The sequence below is a fragment of the Corvus kubaryi genome, unplaced genomic scaffold (assembly GCF_017639235.1).
Source record: "Corvus kubaryi isolate FWS band 111438036 unplaced genomic scaffold, C.kubaryi_AGA036_p1.0 37396, whole genome shotgun sequence".
Taxonomy (NCBI): Eukaryota; Metazoa; Chordata; class Aves; order Passeriformes; family Corvidae; genus Corvus; species Corvus kubaryi.
The window spans coordinates 24,460,881-24,483,544 of record NW_024581135.1 but is presented as its reverse complement, the minus strand read 5'-3'; the positions used below and the strand labels follow the sequence as shown (position 1 = coordinate 24,483,544).

Sequence of the window (22,664 nt, the reverse complement as noted above, 5' to 3'; positions counted from 1 at the left end):
TATTACCTACTCCATTTCCTGCCAGGCTGCTTATTGAAAACTCTCAGAAAGGGTAGCATGCAAAAAAACCATGAAAACTTGGAAAGTCTTAGAAACCTCCATCATCTAGTTTTCCTTCTGTTTGGAAGATTATTTTCCCCCACCCATACACATCCATTTTATATCCATATTAGAAATTTAAAAATCTGGTTGCAAAGATAATATCTTGATACAGAATTATATCTTCAAAATGAACATTATTGATACTTAAACTAAATCCTCTTCCCCTCAGCCTAAATATGTTTCAAAACTTTTCCTAGACCTCATTCTCCAAGAAGAGGGCAGAAAGTGGGATCTGCAGTTACAATGACATGCAAAAAATGACCAAGTTTGTTGCAAAATTTTAATTTTTGACTGTGATTGAAGATAAATTTGGATGTAGGAAGGTCTACTTTATTAAAAAATAGATGCAATACAGTCTCTTCTTAGAATAATATGCTGCAAAAACGACAAATCAATAGCGGCAACCCTGAAAATAGGGGAAAGAACAGTTAAATGTCTCAGTTACTAGTATCTCTTCACTTCTTGCTGCCTTCTTTGAAATAAATTACTTGTCAATAACAATGTATTTACAAATTTGTAATACTTGTACTACACTGACCAGTTGTGCCAGGTCTAAATACACAGAGAGCAGGGAGGAAATTCCATCTGTCAAGTTCTCGGCAGCATTTTACTGAAATTATGAAACAGTTGTTTGAAGACATTTTGTCATCTTCTGTAATTTTTCTTGTCTATGGAGAAGGTATGAAAAATATTACTCTTTAGCAACTCTAGTAAGAAGTATGAGGAGACATTGCAATGTACAGTGTTCATGATTAAATTAAAGAAGGCACTTGCTCTCCTTCTTGCCTGATGATTATATAAAAACAAAAAAATAAAATACCTAAAAACACGTCTGCAGGGAAGGGGAACGTGGTAATGCCAAAAGAGGTTAAATATGTCCACAGAATACATTCATATTTAAAAAGACAATGATAAAAGTGACGATCTAATGACTTACCCAGATGCTTCTATTGCATAATTTAAACTTTGAAAGTCAACACCACGTTTTAATTACTTTATTATTTTTTTCTTACTTAAAAAAAAGAATAAACACAATCCCAAAACCAAACCAAGCAACTAAAGCAGCTCTTCAAAGTTCTGTTCATCCAGGCACCACCTCCACTGCCACAATAGAGTAATCACTCAAGGGCAAGAGCAATTCAATTCAAAAAACATATCCTGCTACCAGTTCTTGATTTTATTTCTTGACCCTTGACTAGACAATAATGCAACCCCAAAGCAGAATAATCATCAGGTACAACTGTTTGTCTTTCAAATAGACAATCCGTCATTATGTTCTGCATTGCAGAGTGGTTTGAGTGCATATTCAGCCACAGGCTGAGTGCCACATTCAAAAAGCATTTGAGAAGAGACAGAAAAAAATACAAGGAACTAGTAAATGGGTAGGCAAAAGTGATGAGTGTCCACATTTCTGGTCAACTCCAGTGTTTGGCCAGGAAGACGGTAGCTGGTATATCAGAAGAGGGACATGCAGAAACACTGCCTCCACCAAAACCAAAATGTTTTCATCTCCCCACAGTTAAACAGAACTCATACAGTCATGTATGCCTGTGAACTCAAACTTGATTTCATGTGTCTTGTCCTGTCTTCAATGTAACTATCCTTATATTTTCCTTGTGGTGTCTTCTATCTTCACAGCTTCAGAATACTTTGAATTGTATCTACCTTCAGTACCAGTTAGAGTTCATCCTAGTGACAAGAAAATAAACAATGGAGTTTCTCTGAAAGTACAAACAAAAATATTTTTTTCACATGATTTTGAAGTTTTCTGTAGCACTAATTTTTCAATTGGACAAATGTTTCTTAACTAGAATTCAGGGTATTTAGGAGCTGTGTGTTAATACCTTCTTAAGTTTACCCGATCTTGCACTGATGAGCCTCTGTAATTTGCATTTAATACTACAGATAAAGAACAAATACTAACATTGTTTTAAAGAGCTATTCTTTACAGCAAGTCTTTTGCAAAAGGCCCCACAGTAAGTGTTCTTACCTTATTCCTAGATTTTTTTCCTTTTCCTTTGTTTTCCATTGCTTCTAATTTTTCATTCAAAAGGTCAGCAATACCTTTTGCATCTCTGCTGTCTATATATTCCCCAAGAACACTTTTCTTAAAAGAAAATAAAAAGAACAGAGCATGGGTAATATACTACACAATTTTCAGACAAAATTCAAGAGGAATGCAGGGCAGAATACAATGGCCCTGGTAGCTTCATTTATGATTCATGAATACATTTTTGTCTCTGTTTAAACAATGCTAATTTGCATTGTCCTAAGAACCTTAGCTGCTAGTTTTCAGAACTACACTAATTTTGTCCTGATCATTAAAGAAACCTGAAATAGTTAGAATTTGGTCACATTTATTGAGGTAGGTATTTAAGCTAGACAGCTATTAAAAAGTCTGCCACTTTGTAATTTATGTTTGTGAAATCCGTCCCTGTGGAGACCTAAAAAGCCTTCACTCTTTATCACAGAAAGTCTCATTGAATTTGGTGGGATTGTGTGAGGAAAGATTTCTAGAACTTCCCATTAAAAACTCAGTTAAAAAAAAGGAAAGTAAGGGAATTGGCTTAACTATCAGAAATCATTGAATACTTTCTCTTCAGCCTTAATACATTTAGAAAGATGACTATAATATTCCTGAAATTTAATAGTGTTACAAGAATAAAGGCAATTTCCTAGAACTATTTGGATACTCTTTGTATTTTTAATTTATATTATTACTCTATGAGTAGGACATGTTGATCTAAAGAGTCCCACTGATAATTGAAATGGTTTGATAAGGTTTGTTCATGAGACAACACAACCATATATTTTTTATTATCTATCTTAAAATACATTATATAAGTCAAAATTGGTCTTTCAATATATAACAGTTATATTTCTTGTTAGCCAAAATGAAGTTGTCCACATTTCATTTAGAGAGAGACTGTCTACTTTTGGGTAGCTGGTGATGGAATTGGTAAAGGTTGAAAAACGTTTTGTCACCTGAGACCCTGCAAATTAAACCCTAGTTCTGGTTAAGCCCACATTTTAATTACTATTAGAATTCTATTTAAATTTATTTACTATTTAGTTCTATTAATTTGCAATTTATTATTATTGTATCACTGTCCTACTATTTTAAGTATTACTGAAACTGATTATTTGGAGATACAGTAATATATAAATAATTCACTTTAATATGTCACAGAAGTATTCTCTTTAGTTTTAATGTGAAATGAAATACATTTACTAACAGTATCTGCTCACCAGTAACACTTTACCTTTGTTCCTTGGTAGGGGTAAAACTTAACAGTAGGATAGGCTCTGATATCAGCAGTCTGACAGGTGTGACCATATGCCTGACAGTCTACTTTTCCAGCTTTTACTTTTCCTTTAACGGCCTGAAAAGAAATGTTTATCAGAAACAAACTACACGTTTCCATGGGTGAGTAGAAGCAAAAAAGTGGGATAAGCCAGCACTGCAGCTAAAAATAAAAAAAGTGTTGCTCAAATCTTTGAAATATCTCAGAGTAGTTGCTTGCTTCCCACACTGTCAACCTTGTGTCAGGTGTCTCTACGTGTTCAGAGAGCACTGGTACTTGAATTCAGGGCAAAGCACAAAAGCACACCACAGTGCCAAAGGCCACTCCACCAAAAGATGAAATCTGTCTCAAAACAGGGTGGGTGTGTGTGTCTGCCTGTGGAAGAGACAACACCCACTGTCAAGTGGGACCTAGAAGTGTGCATCATTCCATGAGTAGGAGGCTCATGTAAGTATTGTGGTTTTTGGATAACTGCTAAGAAATGAAGCGTTGATGAGTAAGATTTTAACCACTACAAGTCTAACAAGCTGCCAATACACTTAACAACATACCCTTGCAAGGATCTCAAATTCAGGAGCAAAATTTTGGCAAGGTCCACACCAAGGAGCATAAAAATCAATGACCCAATGATCTTTCCCATTCAGAACTTTTTCTGTGAAACTCTGAGGGGTGAGGTCTACAGACAGCTGTGGTAAATACCTGTGTAAAAGAAGAGTAACAGTCATAACACATTCAAAGCTTCAAACAATATCCAAATTCCATTTAAGAAAAGGTTCTGAAAGTAAGAATATAAGTAGTCTGGAAATCCCTATTTTACACTTTGTACTATAGGACAATAACTTTAAAAAAGTGGTAAACAAAATAATACGGTCTTCAGGAGCTGGGTGGACAGCAAGGAATATACTATTTCTCCAAATTTTAAAAGCAGTAAGTTAAAAGATGTAGAAACTTGAACATCTTAAATTAAGCACTACATATACCCAAGTGTTTCTAGGTCTTGATTTACATAGTATTTAAATATTTATTTATCCTAGCAAGCAACTACAGAAGCAGCTCACAAACAAAGTTTAATGCAGTAACTTACCCCAATGCCCAGCCTCTCAGTGAATAGGCATCTCTGTGCCATCCATTGTAGCTACTATAAAAACATTAAAGAGAAAACAAAAAGGCAGTTGTGCAGTAGTTTGAGTTATTTTGGAAAAAACCCTCTATAGACAATCCACTCTGAAGCGTGGTGATAATCAAATATTAAGAATGTAAATCCATACATTTGAGGATGTATTTCTACCCTGCTTTCAAATCTGAATAAATGAAAGTTTTGTAAATATAATTCAAACCTACAGAATTAAGGACTAGAAGATCAAGAGAAGAAAGAGAAGAAGCAAATACTAAGATTCCTGTGTCAGTTCAACTTCCTGAAATGAAATGGCAAAATAAAATCATTAGTTTGAAGTAAAAAAGCTAATGGCATCCAGTACAGTAATATCCTAACAGCCTATTTTAATAGCTGTGATGAACCTCTTCTATGCAACAGAAGAGGTGTACTTGTCTTGTTTCACATCATGGAATGTTTCCCATCTGAAGCAATGTACTTACTAATATTGGTAAGCTGTGTTTGATTTTTGAGGAAAGAGTCTGATTTCAGGATAGCCTCGAACACTTTCTTGGTGACAGAAAGAATAATATTTTTGACAATCCACACTGCCTACACTGATTAATCCATTTAACATCTGAAAAAGAAAGAAGAAAACCTACCATCAAATATGTTAACCAATACTATGACATTTCAGTAATACTTCAGAATTTAAGTCTTAATAACTTAGCTGGGTGAAAAAAATCTCAACAAAACAGACCAAGATTATCACGAGGCTTTCCTCTTCCCTGTAAGTGGATCACTGGTATCAGAGCCAGCCACCCAGGTGCATTCCCATCATGCACATATTTAGTATAAGCTGCCTGCACATGGCTCACAAGACACCTACCTTACCTCAAAGGTACCCACGAGTGGGATTATTTAGTATAAGGAATGCCCTGTTACTGTGTTCCCCATCACAGCTCAGTAACTATGGCAAATGCTGGTGCAGGGCAGATGTGCTATCAGTCACAGTGGGCCTCTGTCCTGAACACTGTATTAAGGCCCAAACTCCCAGGCATGGGCAGGGAGGCTAACTGAAAGTGTCCTGTAGAGCTACTAACATTTCACAGGCATTCCAACAGAATAGCAAATCCTGGCTACACGTCCTAGTCGAGTTCTATGTGTCTTAAAGTCATGGGCTTGTTTCCAAAGCCTGATTTTATGCCCCCCACAATTTTCTGGTTCAAATTCCTGGAAACATCTCCAGGAATGGTTGTCAGTAATATCACTTTTGCAAATGAGAGAATGCTGTGATAACCTTACCTACTTGTAACCAACAGGAAAAACTGGACTACAGTATCAATGTACTGAATATTTTAAAAAGTCAAATAAAAGCTTGGTATTTGAAACAACACAAACTGTCAGGTAAGAACTGCCTGTTTTGTTGGCAGTATTAGACTCTAAATTTTCTCAGCTGACAATTCTCTTAAGCAGTTGTGCCATCTCAGCAATTTCACAGAAGACGAACAAAAGCAGAAAAGTGTTTGAATGTCATTTACCCTGGCCATTTTCTTCCATTCTGGCATTAAAGCCTGACAAGGTCCACACCATGGAGCATAGAAGTCCACCATCCAGATTTCCTCTTGTTTTCTTCTCTGAACTAATTCAGCAAATGTCTCTGGTGTTAGGGAGACCACCGATGGATTCCTAAGATCCTAAATAAAGACAGCTTATGGACACAACTTCTTATTGCACATTGTATCCCCTATCTAGGCCATCATGTACAAACAGACCACCAAATTCTGAGAATGTTCTGTGAAATTTGCTTGCTGCTCTGGTAGGGAAGACTCCACACCACTGAAAGGCAGGGAAGCATCAAAAGACATTCCTTCAACCCAAAAGTCATATGCCTAATTTGTTGAGAAAAACTATCCAAAAAGTACAGCCAGGCTCCAAAAGGGAGGTTTTCTGCCTTTTCTCAATAAAAGGAGGTAAAAGGCAAGAAATTCATCTTACCTGGCAGAAACAGGCATTATGAAACTCAGCCATGCTATTTGAAGTAGAATGCAGAAGAATACACATTAGTGCTCTATGGGCCTCTGAATGTCAACTAAAAGACTAATCTCCACCTGTTTCTGCATGTGTGTTCTTGGAGCTGCTTTTTCTGAGCTACCTGGAGAGAACAGTCTCTTCAGAGAGTGAAAAATAGCCTGTGGCTATAGCAGTGAACCTGAATGCTGGAGCCATGTTGGGTGCCAGAACTCTAGCATCAGCAATGACCCATACCAGTAGTTTGCAGTGCTGAGAGTGAAGAAAGTTCAAGGACAGCTGAGAAATGTGGACAGCAGCAATCTAATTGACAAAAATGTGAACCCCTTCCTGTATCAAGGTGTGTATGGGAAGCATTTTCACCTTTAAAGAAGAAAGTGATGTAACATTAATTCCTTTATCCTCTCTATAAGAGAGAAATCATTACTATTATTTTGCGATTGGAAGGGATCTTTATTTGTTAATGATCTCAAAGTAACTACATGAGAGAGTGGGGAAATTAATCCATTAGTTGTCAAGTCTCTGACTGACAGTTGCTGGACCACATTTCTTGCCCAAGTTTTTTTTACCTTTTATTTTCCTTGTCTAATTAAAAAAAAATTAAAAATCTTAGAATCTTCCAACTAAAGAACATATTTGTGTATGAACTGCATAGAACAAGACTGCAACAAGCATTATCTTTTACATACCTCTATAAACTCCAAGATCTGCTCAGCAGAGTGATGTCCTTCATACTCGTGAACATCAGACTGATTGAACACAACTGTTGTTGGGTAAGCTCGAATGTTATGCTGACAAAACAGACAATAACAAATTGCACGGAATGATTAAGGCTCTTGGACTTGCCTCTTAACTGTCATTGGTATTGGTGGCTCACAGCTGCTCATCTGTTCAGTTTGTACAGTACAAGTGCTCAGAATTACATGCAGGTGAGAATCTGACACCATTACAAATCAGTCCAGAGAAGATGCCAATTGTATTCAGAGATGGCATAGTGTATTCTCAATTTAAAAACCAGCCAGTAAATCTTTTGCCATGCTCTACAAATACAGGAATTAATCCATGGGCCTCCTAAGCCTTAGCTTTAAAACTATTCCCAGTCCTCAGATGGAATGTTTGTACTGTATGAATAACTATTGTTTACGACTGAACACAGACCGTTTCGGTCATTTGAATTCCTCAGTGGGTAAACACATCTAAATAAAACTTGAAAAAGCTTGTCCTTTTTTGCTCATTTTCCATGCATTTTCAGACATTAACCCCACCCCCCAGAATTATTAAATTCAGAAACTTCTAAAGTCTTCCAGTAACACTATTAGAATAAAATCTGACCTGTATTTTGCATTAATACCTTATCTGTAGTGGTTATACAGTTTGCTCCTTTGAAAAAAATTATGATACAAGTGCCTGTTCAATTTACTGCCCTTTAAGAAAGTAACACTGAAGGACAAGCATTGTCTGCCCATATCCTCCTACCCTCAACTCAAAGAAAATAATATTATTTGAAAGGATTATATTTGTATTTCTTTATTTTTAGTTCCTGCAGCTTACCATGTTGCAAAGGCCTTCATGGACAGTACAGTCTAGTGTTCCAAATTTAAGCTGACCATAAAGATGTTTAGATGCTTTTCTCAGCTCTGGTAACAAAGCTCGACAAGGAGGACACCACTAGAAAACAAAATGCAAGTAAGTGCCATTGCTTTTCCCACAGGTAGCTGTCGGGAGAATTAATAATCTGATTAATAATCTGTTGCTTTGACAACAGAGTCCACTAAATACAAAACCCAGTCGAGGAACTAGAGCTGCCAGGGAATAAGGAATTAGAACAGCCTCTCATGATGCCTTTCAAGATATGCCTTGTTACATAGCTACAGAACAGATTTTAGAAGAAGGGAAATGTAGATATTAAATATTTACCGGCGCAAAGAAATCCACAAGCCATGGTTCCTTATCTTTGTCAGGAAAATTCTGAGGTCCCAGTGTGATGACATGGGAGTTCACACTTTCTTTGGCAAATGCAACAATGTCATATAAGATCTTCTTTCCTTCAAAGAACAACGTAGAAAGGAAATTTTATTTTTATCTATGAGAGGTGTCATTAAAAAACTGTGAAAGAAACAAGAGTCTTTCAGATCCCTTGTCTAATCTTTAAACACAGCCTGCTTAAATAAATTTAGCAGGGACTGACTTGCTTTTTCTCAGGAGGACAATGTTAAACTGTCCAAACCTACATAGGCAGGACATACTGTAGTTGATAGTTGATATGTGGCTAAATATTAAACTGGACAGTTACCCAATATTAGCCAAACAAATGCTTTATCCAAGACAAAACATATTTTTGTCAAACAAAATGATGGAATTTTTGTGACAGGATTATTGGTCATTTTACCATCTTACTTGTGTTGGAACTAAGAAGTACAATTCTAGATACACCTGACTTGGCAAAGGGATTGACAAGGTTAAAACTTCAAGCAAAATAAATCATATTGATAAATCACAGCTATTTAGGTGTAACTGAAATTCCTGCTCATACAGCTCCAATGGGCAAAGATCCTGTTTCTTCATACCCTTTGTATACATATTTGTCAGCAGGAACGAGAGTTTATCTGAGAATAAGAACTTCTGTTAATCAAATCTGAAGTCACTGCACAATGACTTACCAAGATTTACTACTCTTCTTAGATCTTAAACTGCTGAAGCCCTTCAACATAACATATAAAAAAGCCTGATTCTTTGAGGATTATTTTCTCATAAAGACTGGAGTGAGATGGCTGTTGGTAAATGTTCTGCATGCCATCTATTTTCTAAATAGTAAACCAACCATTCAGAAAAAACCCCTGTACGCACTGTAGTCCAATGTACTTCTCTTCCACTGTAATCCACACCATTATAAAAATGCTGTATGGATATGACCTTTTCTTGCCTTCTCTGCAGCAATATAAATTGCAGAAAGTATATAAGGCTTTTCCTGGCACCAACCATTAGATGTATGGGATCATCTCTACCCCTTAGATAAGCCTAATCTTTTCTAAACAGTGAAAAACTTCTCTTTTCCTGTTTATTACAGTATGGAGGTTCTGACTTAATCCTAGCAGGCTGTTTCTAATACCTCAGAGGCTGAAAAATGAGAACTTCATCTTGCATAACTGCCTTGTGCTATATTCTGGATGAAGCTACACCTGTTCCTGCAAGCTACAGTTTGGCTTCAGGCTCCCTTCTTCTTCAACCAGCATTTTTGAATCCTTTCAGCAGTAAACAGTAACATAGTTCCAGCCTTTCCTGAAAGGAAACTGCAATATTGGAAATGAAAGTAAGTGGTAAAAGTCTCGATATATGTTTTTTTTCTTGGACAGAAGTTATCAAAGCTTGGAATTAGTTTTAGCAGTGATACATGAAACCAAATCCAGGTTTGTCAGACTGGCTGCACTGTGTAACCAGCATGTTAAGCCTCACTGAAGGGCGTGTCTTACAGCATTCTTTGGTCATCCTATCCAAAGCAGAAGCTGTCCTGATCAGATTCAGAGATTTCATTTGTATGTAATTATGTAAATGATGTTGAAACAGATTGCAAAGACAAAATACATCCCTCAGTATCTGATGACTGCTTACCCAGGAAAAATAGAAAAAAGAAAACCAAAGGAAATTATAAATGGTTTGTGCAAGGCTACATTACAGCCAGAAGAAAGATACCAAATATTAAAGCTACAAAACTGTTCTTTGGGAAAACAAATGCAGTTTGCCAAAGATATTGTCATCTCAAAGGGATTAGGTCATGATTTAAACTTGCCAAAGCTTCCCTTACCATGATGGATCTCATAATCTCCAGTTCCTTTGCCTTTGAAGACTGCTAAACAAGGCTGATAAACATATAGTTTATTGCAGATGGTTGGTGAGGAAAGACAGTCGAACTTCCCAACCTATATTCAACAGACAATGCCATTTTAATTAAAGCAGCCTAATTTATATCAATTGACATATTTTGAAAGGCAGTAAGAATTAGAAAATAAAGGTAAAAATATGGAAAACTAATAGCCTTTTTTATAAAAAACAGAGATCTTAAGACAAACTGACATTCAAGAAAACTACTAGCACAACTATATGAGGTTGCTTGCTAATTTTTAATTTAAAGGCCAAAATGGGGAATAGAAAAAGAATTCTCTTCCTCTCTTCTTCTGCCCCCCATCAAATATAAAAGCAAGGAATCAGTGTGGAAGGAATCAATCAATCACCTAAAATAAATGTGACCTTAAAATTCTTCGAGTCAAAGCAACAATTTTTAAAAAATAAATACTTTATAGAATAATAGAATCCATAGGCCTTTACTACAAAGTTTGAACTAGATTTCTTTTTAATAAGAAAATATTCAACATGATCACAGGGTTTTTTTAATAATTAAAATATAGTTCCACATATATATATTTGATGTTGGAATGTTAGCTTGTAATTGTTAACTGAATGGGATCTGCAGGAACATTTCCAATGAGAGAGCAGATTTAAAAGATAATCCCTCTCTACTTTTAAATTATTTAAAACATACAGGAAACTGAAGTGATTGCTTTAACTAAAAAACTTTACTTCAGAGAGATACTATATGACACTGTATCTCTTTCAGTACCAGAGGTGGCACGTGGTGGTAACAGCTAATAACAATGAAAACCATGACTTGTTTGGAATGTAAATGGCATTTAAACACAAGATGAGTGAGCACTCTTACCTGAATATGCTCATCTTTAAGTAAAAACTTCAGTTTCTTAAATTCCTGCACATTTGATTTATCGCCCTCCCCAAACTGGAAGAAAAGCAGCCACCGGTGGTGAGCCAGACGGTCCTTTAACCACAGGAAGAAACAACAAACAACAAACCCACAAAAAGTTAATCCCAACTATACTAACATGTAAAATTCTTTTGTGTTCTATAAACGCAAATATCCAGTTATTCATCTCCAAGAGACCTCCATTCAACAAATTCTTTCATTTAGTCCTTCTACTAAACTTCCTTTTACTGCATCATAATCAAGGAAGTGGAAAAAAATCGGAGAGCAAGCTGGCTACAAGCTGCATTCTAATATTTGATGTTTCTATGTGCATTTCCTGTTGTAAATTATGTTGCTACATGCAACTACAAGTGGGGAAAGAGGCTTCCTTTTTTTTCGTCCACGACGTAAGTTACTTTTAAGACTCTCAATTGCAGTTCATACATAACTTATCATGGATTAACAAATATTTTCTTTTTCTTTCTTACATTACTGAACAAAATACATTTAAACTAAAATTCTCTACAACGTACTTGATTCCAAAAATAACTAGAAAGCTACAGTTGCAGAGTGAGTTGCAATGGCAATTTCTGTGACTTTCTATATTCCTATGATATCTCCTCCCCTTACTTTTGTTATTTTACTACACAACTTCATTTACAGAAGTAAATGTAGACAAACAATGTCACATAATTTTGGGTACACATAAAAAGAAGTAATATTCAGTTAAGTACTAGGCTGTTGTGTCAACAGGATTTGAAAAACGTAGAAAATAACAACAAAAATTTATTATTTGAAAAAATCTTAGGATATTTTTTAAAAATTACCTCTAATGATGCTGCAGAGATGATTTCAAAGTCTGGTAGATGCTGCATTACTTCCTGATATATTTCTCTGGCATCCAAAGAGTTAAGAAACTAGGATGGAAAGTTAACTGTCTTTATTACAAGGAATTACAAACATCAACCTGATTAGTACTGAAAGTGTCAGGGAAATTATTCTGATCTGTTCCCTTCAATCAAATGGAGAATACAGTTAATAATATTTTATTTGATCAACCTTTTCATACATGTAATTTCACACACATCACTTTCAGAATACTGTTTTTTACCTCACTTGCCTACAATATTAAACTCAAGAAATCCTGTTTTGTCAAGACAAGGACCAAAGCCAACAATCAAATTTACAAGATTTCCAATCTAGTTCTACAGCCTTCCTTAATGGCACTGAAGAGATATTTAGGTTTCCTTAACTTGTAAAATTTTGGAAGTAATATGAATCAGCAGCTGAGTTGGTAAGTTAAAAGGTTCAAAGTACGTAGGTTGCAATTTAATTTCCTCCTTTTAAAAATATAGGTAACAGTAGTGACAATAAAGGAACAAGTCGTGCTTCAAACTGAAATGTCTCCCATCAATTAGGGAAGTTAAAACTACCATACAAATGTGGGTTGCAATATTAGAATAGAACTGAACAGTAAAATTTGTACTGACAGACACCATCAGGAGTACTTTTATCCCACATGTCAGGGTAGCATTTCTCAAACTTGTGATACCTGGGGCATATTATTTCTGGAACAAAAATGCTGGGACACATCAAAGATCATAGAATCATTTAGGCTGGAAAAGACCTTTAAGATAATTGAGCCCAAGCCTTAACCAACTGCCAAGTTCACTACTTTAAACCATGTCCCTAAGTGCAACGTCTACACACATCTTTTAAATACCCCATGGGATACCGACTCAACCACATCCCTGGGCAGTTCCAATGCCTCACAACTGTTTTGCTGAAGAACTGCTAATATTCAATCTAAACCTCCCTTGCTTGACAGCATTTCCTCTTGTCTTATCAGTTTTTACCTGGGAGAAGAGACTCCCAAGCTGGCCCAGGACAGCTGAGCAGCAGCATTAGAATCAGCTCTTGGGCCAGTCACAGAGCACTTCCTAGCCCCGGACTCCCAGAGCTGCTCAGGGAGGCTCCCAGGGAGGTGGCCAGGCAGAGTTACAGGCTGCTGCTGTTCTCTCTCCCAGCAAACTGGAACCACCTCCAGGATCACTGCCTGAGCAGACAGAGGGATAGAAACTCACAGCAGAGCATACAAGCTTAGAAGAAAAAAGAAAAAGCATCTTCAGTTGTGTATCATCAGTCTGGGAATGATTTATACATTCCTTTAGCATGGTTATCACTTTGTTTTATCTAAATAGATAACGAAAAACAAGTCATACCAAAACACCTCCTTTCTCTTTGTTATTTATGGTGGCTCCAGGTGGAAAGTATGCAGTAGTACTAGATGAGACATCTAAATTATCACAAAGCTCACCCTGGGTGCCACAGTCCATCCAGCCCACATTAACAAGACCTTCCTGTAATCAGGAAAAAAATAACAAAAAACAAATCCAAAGAAAAGTATTTTTTAATTTCAGCTTCAGAAATGCTTTTAAAAATCCCAACACAGGCAATTATATATAACACTTAGAAAATGAAAGGAAACAACACTGTAATTTATTAGTTTATATTCATTCTTATTTTATAAAATTCTTTAAAAAAAATAATGTTATTTCAAAAGCTACTCAGTCAAAGTATTTAAGTCTTCTAAAAGTTAATGGGTGAAATCTTGGTTCTACTAAACTCAGTGAGAGTTTTAGTTACAATTTGATGCTTTCACTTCTGTTATTTTGTTTTAACTATAACAAGTAATGCTTTCAAAGTGAAATGCTGCTTACCAACATGCCAGCTAGCTTAAGGCGGGTTTGGTAACTCAAGCAATCTGCAAAACACAAGTTATTTATTTACAAACAAAAAACTTCACCTTATTAATGCACTAAATCTACTCTTGCTTAGAATTGCCCCTTTCCTCCCAAAAACCGTGACAATTTCTAATGGCATGCTTCCTGGCTGTTCAGCCAGTATTCCAGTGACCTGGAGTTGTCACAGCACTTAATGACCGTCTACTCTAAGTTAAAAAACCCTCACAAATAACATTCTCTTGCTTCATCAAGACAGAATCCTCATTTTAAAAATTTAACTATTTTTACTGTACTAAGACTGATCTTTAAAATTTGTTAATCAATGTTTAAAAAAATTAATCCAAGTATCTACATAGAGTCTTGGAATGATATTTCAATGGAAATATCCATTTCCTGTGATACAAATAATAATTCACTACAATAAATACATCATATGCTTTAATTATCCATCCAGACTTTGAACAGTTGCCTTTGGATGCAGATTTTTTTTTTAAATTAAATGCATCAACCTCTCTTCAACTGAAACAAGTTGAAAACTTATTAACAAAAGGGCTGCAACTTGAAATCAAGCTGTTTACAAATGTAAATCCAAGACTGCAGCTCTGATTATTCCGTTCTCAGAACAAAGGTCTCTTTATAAGGCTGAGAAATCTTTATTTGTTAAAGGTGTAATGCATTTACTTAGCTCTACCAGCTAACCAAGGTAACTTTCTCATATACTGTATCCAGTACTGATCCCAAGAAAGCCAGGGACAAACAGCTACAAAAACCTATTCTGACATGAAACCAGTGGTTAAGACCCAATTACTGTGTGCAAACCTAACTTAAGAGAAACTACTCAGCTAAATTTTAATATTGGTGGTTTAAGGGGGAGATACAGCCTTTCTTCTACTCAGCTATCATGAGAAGCTGGCATGTACCTAAGCAGTATCTGTCACCTGAGCTGGAAACTGAAGGTAGAAGCCTTTTCTGCCACTTCCCCTCCTGATGGGTTACACTTGAGTGCTGCTTTAATGACTCACAGGACATTACAGAAGCACAATAACATAACTTTTCCATTAATGTCCCTTTTGTCAAACTGCCTTTTACACAGAGCTTAAATGACCTACAGGCCAAATACTGTGGTCACCTAAGATGTTCTAACATTTTTTAGTAGCAAAAGGGATTGTGCTACTATCAACAGAAGTCTTTTTTTTCTCACCTTATTTGGAAAGTATTTAATATACCTACCCCCACGTTCAGCACAGAAGGTGATCAGCCAACCAACACCAGAAGCAAATGAAGTTTCAATAGCATTTACAAAATTTCCTAAGAGTGAAACAATTTGCATCAGTTTGTGACTAGTTAAGTGTGACCATGAAACTAGTTTTATATTTGTACTAGCAAATTACATAAACTATTTTTATTCTCAAAAAGAAGACTTAGCAACAGTTGACAGATTCAGTCACATGCATAGTTTCTGCCATATTTTATATGGTAAAAACAATTTCAACAACAGCCCACCAGGCAAAACATGAACATTACCTGCCCATAGCTCAGTGACTGTGCTTGTAACATACTGCATGGCAAAGTTCTTTAAGCTCTCTTTTGACCTGTCTCCATAATATTTCACTGGTTGCTATAGAAGACAACAAATAAAGTTTATAAAATTAAGAAAAAAAAAAGGCAAAAAACCTCATCCCAAAACCTACTGTGTTCTTCTAACAGTGCTTACATAACTGCAGGACCAACCCCCACTACCACCCTAACTGTTCTCTCCCTCCCCTATTGGAATGTTTGAAACTTAATTTAAATTCCATAATGTGATTTCTTTCCAAATACTGCAACACAAGGATAATTTAGTCTTAGAAACACCAACTCCCAGTGATTGTATTTTTCTATTTAAATAAAAATTGCTTACATCACTCCATTTAGCATCCAACCCCTCAAAACTTATCATTGTCAAAATGTACCCATCTATTCAAGTGCACTTTGTACACCACCCCAGCACCACGACTTAACAAGCAGCTATAAAGAGTGATGTACATCATGGAGGTAGCACGGAGGAAATCTTGTAGAAGGAATTTCCAGGTTTCTTTAGGCATATGATCATATTCTTTAGACTCAAAACCACAGACTATGCTTTGTACTTGAAAAGTCCATTACAACACTATAAGAGAAACTGTTCAAGGAGACTAGTTGCTTTGCTACAGCACCTCTGCTGACAGTATCTTCCTGAATCAGCAGTGATATGTTGCACAGAAAAATGATTCAGAAAAACCACTGTAAAAATATATTAGCATTTACTTTGAATTGTATATATATAACATTAATTGTATCTATCCAGAAATATTTATTTTTTAAGTTAACTTTGTAAATTAATTTGACCAAGGTAAAGAAGAAGTTATATTTATTAAAGGATGTAACATACTAAACCAGAAGATCTTTATATAAATCTCTATGATTGAACAAGCATTAAAGAAATACTTCTCCAGAATTCATTCTAAAAACACCTGAAGTCTTATCACTCACCATTCCAGTTTTGAAAACATACAGACTGGGGTAACTGTTAATCCCTTTAATTCGACAAAGCATTCTGTTATCTCCACAGTTCACAGCTCCAATGCGTATTACTCCATCCAGCTCCTTAGCAAATTCTCTCCACTAAAAAAAAAAAATGTCAAAAAAGAGGCTATTTTCCTATAAAGATATAATGAAAAATGAGCACATGTTTTATTTCTGGCATTTTGAATTGTTGTCTTTGATTTCAACTTCAGTGTAAAAATCCACTTCATTAAGTTTTATGCTATTAAAACCAATGAATTTTCAGAGTTAATTTACTTGTTGTACGTACCGTAGGTGCTAAATCATGGCAGTGGGAGCATCGAGGAGAATAAAAATTCACAAACCACAGTTCTCCTGAGTTTACAGCAGCATCTAGATGGAGAGAAGAAAATTATAATTAAATAATGCACATCTGCAATGTAATTATAGAATGTACATTTTTGCTATATTGTATTCCCCAAAAGCTGTATTAAGTATTTAATGTCAGGCACAGTAACAGCAGCACGGATGAGATAAAGATTGTATCTCACTTGCACGTATTCACTGTTGCAGGCAGGAGCACAAAAAACATATTTCAGAAGCTATCAGCACCCTGACTTTCAGCATCTGTTCTATTAATTAAGAAAAAATGTACTGTCTGCAGATTATTCTAGCTGAAATGTGTGATAGTGTAAGCCTGGTTACAAAATACAATTTCTAAAAGATTTTTACCCACTAGAATTTTCCATTTCCTTATATTACTTTGTGTACTTAGTGGATGCCACAGGGCAATCTTTTTATGAAGAATTCATGTCTAATACAATTTAAAAATCCAAGTTAATATCATTACTAGAGAAGTCAAGGGAAACATTAAAAAATAATCTTGCTTTTGAAAGAAAACAACAGCAACAAAACATACATGAAGAGCAGTTATCAGCTTGAATTGCTTGGCTTTTAGCCTGTCCACTTTTGGACATAATTCTTATAGTGGATTCTGTAACTAATATTTGCCCATACGAAAACTTCTTCACAAAAAAGACAACTAAGGAACATGTAGACCCTGCAAATAGATTAACCAAAGCAAGACTGTGTTCTCAGGGTGAGCGCTGTGAGGGTCTGCTATTAGAACAGTTTACAAAATTAATTCAGTATGTAGGTCCAATCTTGTACACAGGAAATTGAATTCAAAATGCAGATAAAAAAAATCCAGTATTTTTTCTCTCTAGTCTCTCTTAGGAATACACAACTTGGCTATAATTTTAAAAGAAAAAAACTGGATGATATTGTCATTAAAACTTATCTTTCCAGACCTTAGCTGTGTTTTTTGTCTCTGGTATCACCTTCTGGTTTTGAACCTCACACAATTGACTGGATTTCACAGAAAAAAATATATTAGAAATGTTCTATCAAGTGCATTTTTATACAAGAGAAACAGCAGTGATAAATTAGGAGAAAAAAAGTTTAAATTAAAATAATTTCCTTTTACAGATTTCACGAAATAACTTTTAAACTTAATGTAAACTGTTTACTGATATTTATTTATTTGCTAACTAGTGTTTAACACGAAGCATTAAGGCGTATTTTGTTTTGTTGTCGTTTTCTCATCTGAAGATGATTTTCCAACACGTGTTTGTAGAGATGGGTAAGAAAAGCCTACAGAGACACAGCTCAGCATGTAAAAATTGCACTTTGGGTTGCCATGTTGTCAGTCATTTATTTTAAAAACTTACCAAATTCTCCTCTATCCAATGTTATAATTTCGGGATCATCGTCATAAATACCTATTAAAGATACAACAATTGCTTTTTATTTTTCCATCTTTAAAACGAAAAAACAAATTATCATCTTATGCACAAGGAAAGACAGTAGATTTAAGTTGAAATACTAAGCTGGCAAAGAGGTTGTACAAAAACGCTGTCCTTGTTTAATAATGTGGAACCTGAGTTTAACCTCTTGCTAGTTCACTCTCATGCTACAAAAGCTGCTATCTGAACAGTTCTTTTGTTTATTTAGTAGCCAACCAAGGAGAGAGCAGAGAATTAGAACTATGGCTGTTATGGCAAGAGCATTAGAAATAACATCATCCAGTTGCCAGATTAAAATTCAAGAAGCCTCAGCTCTCAGTGAGAGATTTATGTAATGTCCAGAAGCTTCCACACTCTCAGCCTCTGGTTATCTAAACATTTAGGTCACAAAGGTGTTTCCAGCCACAAACTTTTCCACTATCAGACGTATGAATGTAGTGGAATGAAGCAGACAGAATAAAGGTAAGGAAGACAAAGCTAACCAGCCCTACCTAGGATATCACTACAAAACTCTTTACTACTTCAACTACACAAGAAAGGCAGTGGAGAGTTACCAAAAATACTATTAAAGAGCATTATATTATGCTACTACAGTTGCAGATCTTTTACAGTACCTAACATGGTGAGATGTCATTGCACCTGAAGTATACAAGGATTAAATGCAAATAAATAATGAGAGAAATTAATTTCTACAGGTGACAAGGTACTTTTTATATTACTATCCACTTAAATCTCATGTAATATAATACATACACTCACCTATACATATGAATATATATAAATCTGTATTTTTATATACACACACACATAAAACATAAAAATAGATGCTCTCCAAATGACTGATTAATAGACATTTAAGGATACTGTTTCTCAAGCAAACAGTGAAGCTTCAGGCAAATAATTTATCTGAAGAAGTTTTAGGGTAATTTCTGTATTTTCCTGATACTTGCACCACTGGTTTATACAATTTCAATCTGCACAGACACGAATTTCTTAGAAATTGGGGCATATTAAATCAAACAACACCAGCAAAAAATTGTTGCCAAAGTGGAGGTTCCTTTCAGCTCTTTCTTTCATCCCAATCAAACTACGTTTCTCAGTTCTCTGTTTTAGTTTACTCCTGTTACACCAGCTCTGAGAACCATTTATTGCAGCCTTTCCCTAGAGCTACCTAAGATCTGTTGAGACAAACCTTAAATAACTTGTCTCAAGATCATTTTAGGTATGATTCTGTTACTTTTTTCAGTTTCTACTACCTCTTTACTGATCTCTAATTGCATAACTGCATATCAAATAGGCTTGACAGTGCAAAAATTTCCTCTCAAAATCCCCCTGAAGAATACAAAACAAAAAAGGTCTTCCTCCATTAGTAAGTTAAAAAGAATCCTGATGAAATATTAACACTGACATTTAAGTGTGTTAAAAAAAAAAGCTTTGCACTTTAAAAAAAATAAACAACAAGTTAGATGACCTATAAAAAAGCAAGCAGCCGGAACAAAAGGCTAGGTAAATAGATTGCACCTTTGGGTAGCCATACAGGGTAAATAAAATACTGGGCCAGCAGAGAGAAAGTGACAGCTACAGAGCAGCCAGAATCTGGAGAGAGTACATCAGAAACACGTGAAAAGCTCTGATACAGATCTGAATACTGCATTTCCTTGTGACTGCTTTAAGCGAATCACAAACATACGTCATAACTTACCAAAATCATAGCGATAAAAGTGCCAGCTTTCATAACGACCTCCTTGCTGCTGATCTTCGAGACCCTTCTCTCCATATTTATCATACTTCTTCCGGAGATCTTCATCTTTAAGTACTTCGTATGCTCTATTTATTTTCAAAAAATTGTCATGTGCATTTGGATCATTCTATGTAAGGAAAACGATAATTAGTAATTAATTAATAAATCATATTGTGCATATAATGCTGAGAAAATGATCTTTGGAAATATTTTTATATCCCTGCTATGGATGGTAGTTGTGATGGAAGCAGACATTGCACACTGATCTCAAAACAAACTGCAGTAAAGTTTTCCTTCCCTGAAGTCAGATGTGCCCTCTTATTTCTTCATCCTCACTGAAGTCCCAACTGAAATACAAAGTGAACTGGTAGGAGGCTGTAACATTCTCCAGTGATCCCTCTTCTTTCAACTCTCTCTTTTCAGTGGAATTATAAAAAATACTCAAGAATGAAGACGCACCATTTCCTCTATAATCTTTTCCACTACCCTAGAATCCCTACTCAACCAGTTCAAAATCTCTGTTATAAAGACAGATTCATGCCTTCTGGTCTTACAGTGTAGACAGATGCCCCTTCCTTTTATTTAAAAAGCATTCTTGTTTTAGGTAGCTTGGGAATTAGAATGGTGAAAAACCTGCAGACATACTTTGAACCCCAGTTTGGGATCTGCATTGGTGCAGTGTAACAGTGGTGTGCAAAACGTGCCATACAGTCCTGCTCTTTTAACTTCTGCTTACACATTTCATTCAAAAGCCACTTTTTCTTAAAGATTTTTGATTATTTTTTTTTTTACCTAGATGCACAGGAATTAATTACCATTATGAAATTTGTCTAATGGGGTCATCTTCTATATAAAATCTCTAAGGTTGAAAATAACCTGTTGAAAAATATCTGCATGCTTGGAAACTACAGAATCCGAGCCAAATTGCCATTGTTTTGAAAGTATCAACGCAAGGAAAACAAAACTTTCCTTTAGTAGCTACGAGTTGGCATTCCTAACTTTACTGACATTTGGCTTTCTCTCTGAGCTGTCAGAGGCTCCAACATACTCAGTGAATGCAGGCCCTGAGCTCATATGGAATACTGCTGTCTTCTGGGACTCCATGCAGTTGTACACACAAAGATCTAAGCACTTTTATTTCCTGTGAATTTCTGCTTATTTCAATTCATTTCAGGGAAAAATTGATGATGTTTAAAAGTTATTTTTTTGTATTTCAGAAATATGGCAGCACAGACACAGCCATTCCCAATCTTTTCTCTCCAGTTAGTCCAGAGCTCTTGTTAAGCTTCACCTTATACCTTGGCAAGTTTGATACTTGGAGACTGATATCTCAGAACAGGCTGCTCTTATTTGATGTTTAGAGGAGACTTCATGGTAGGGAAACAGCAAGTTAAATGGACGCTAAATGCAAAGAGGAAAACTCATCAGCTTATCAACACGGTATGGTACACGCGTAAGTTTTCCTCTAGTTACAAAAAGATAAGTGAGACTTAAAAAATCTTTACTCTTTTTAGAGCAGCAATTTAATGCAGCCCAAATTCAACACAACCATGTATGATCACTCTTATCACTTTTTGTAAATTTTCTCTGCAGAAAATCTGAGTTGAACTATATTATCAGGTGGTTACTTCACAATAAGAGAGAAACATCTGTGATAAATTGAAACTGCTTTTTGTTTAAACACTAAGATCCACTAAGTCAACAACTTTGACTTGTTAAAAAGGTAACTTACCTGATTTTTATCAGGGTGCAACTTTAATGCCAGCTTTTTGAATGCTTGTCGTATTTCTCTACTACTTGCTTCTTTGGATACTCCGAGTAAACTATAGTAGTCCTGATCAGTGCACACAAGAACTATTACACATACTAAAACTAGCAATAAATGCCTTTTGAAATACCTAATATAATCTCCTTTGGATGCTAAAAACTCCATTATGAAGCTTTTGAAAGTTTCACAGGTTCTGATTCAAACAGGCTGTGAGAAGAGTCTCCAGTAAATGCGGCAACATTCAGAGATACAGCTGTATTTATGACAGAGCCCTTCAAAATGCCTGTTGTTCTACTTCATGTCACGAGTCTTGCTAAAGACACCCTGTAAGATGACAGAGGAAAAAACAATTAAATACTACTTATTCAATAAACATAGGTTAGTAACAAACCCCACCGCCAGCTTGTGCGGACCGCACGTGTACATTTAAGTTTCTGGATGGCTAATTACCTTCTTTCTAACGACCACACAAGTGGTAGACCATCTCTTAATTGTGACTGCACTAATCATACACAGCCTCACGGAATGACACTAAAAGCCCTGCACCGGTATCGCATTAAAAAAGGCGGGTTTAGGAGGGCTCCTTCTAACCTACCTTCAGTAGGGGGTCATTCCTCCGAAAGCGCCAGGGGGCTTTGAGCCGGCTGCCTCCCCGGGGCGGGGGCTGCCCGCCAAGGAGGCGGCGGACGCCCCTCGCAGACAAAGCCGGGCAGACGAGCAGCGCGCCGGGAGCCGCTGCCGCCGGGAGGGCGCAGGTAGGAGCCCTGTGGGCTGGGGGCCGGGCTGCGGCGGGAGGGCG

The 22,664-nt window shown here is 36.1% G+C and overlaps 1 protein-coding gene across 2 annotated transcripts; it reads right to left on the bottom strand.

The window, feature by feature from the left end:
• Positions 1–368: 368 nt before the first annotated feature.
• Positions 369–22,658, bottom strand: DNAJC10 (DnaJ heat shock protein family (Hsp40) member C10). Of its 2 annotated transcripts, XR_006018234.1 has the most exons (24): positions 22,461–22,658; positions 21,830–22,189; positions 20,059–20,224; positions 18,282–18,332; positions 16,862–16,944; positions 16,540–16,671; positions 15,553–15,646; positions 15,259–15,336; positions 14,005–14,048; positions 13,507–13,644; positions 12,112–12,201; positions 11,246–11,359; positions 10,334–10,448; positions 8,449–8,576; positions 8,083–8,199; positions 7,221–7,322; positions 6,042–6,197; positions 5,004–5,137; positions 4,492–4,545; positions 3,959–4,106; positions 3,366–3,485; positions 2,093–2,209; positions 641–1,791; positions 369–508 (listed from the first exon to the last, which is right to left on the bottom strand). XR_006018234.1 is itself a non-coding variant. In XM_042041332.1 (23 exons), exons 2-23 carry the CDS (start codon positions 22,028–22,030, stop codon positions 1,780–1,782), a joined length of 2,394 nt encoding a protein of 797 aa, XP_041897266.1. In that variant the 5' UTR covers positions 22,031–22,189; positions 22,461–22,658; the 3' UTR covers positions 369–1,779. The 2 variants fall into 2 exon arrangements, 1 of the variants encoding a protein (XP_041897266.1); XM_042041332.1 differs by having other exon boundaries at positions 369–1,791.
• Between the last annotated feature and the right edge of the window lie 6 nt (positions 22,659–22,664).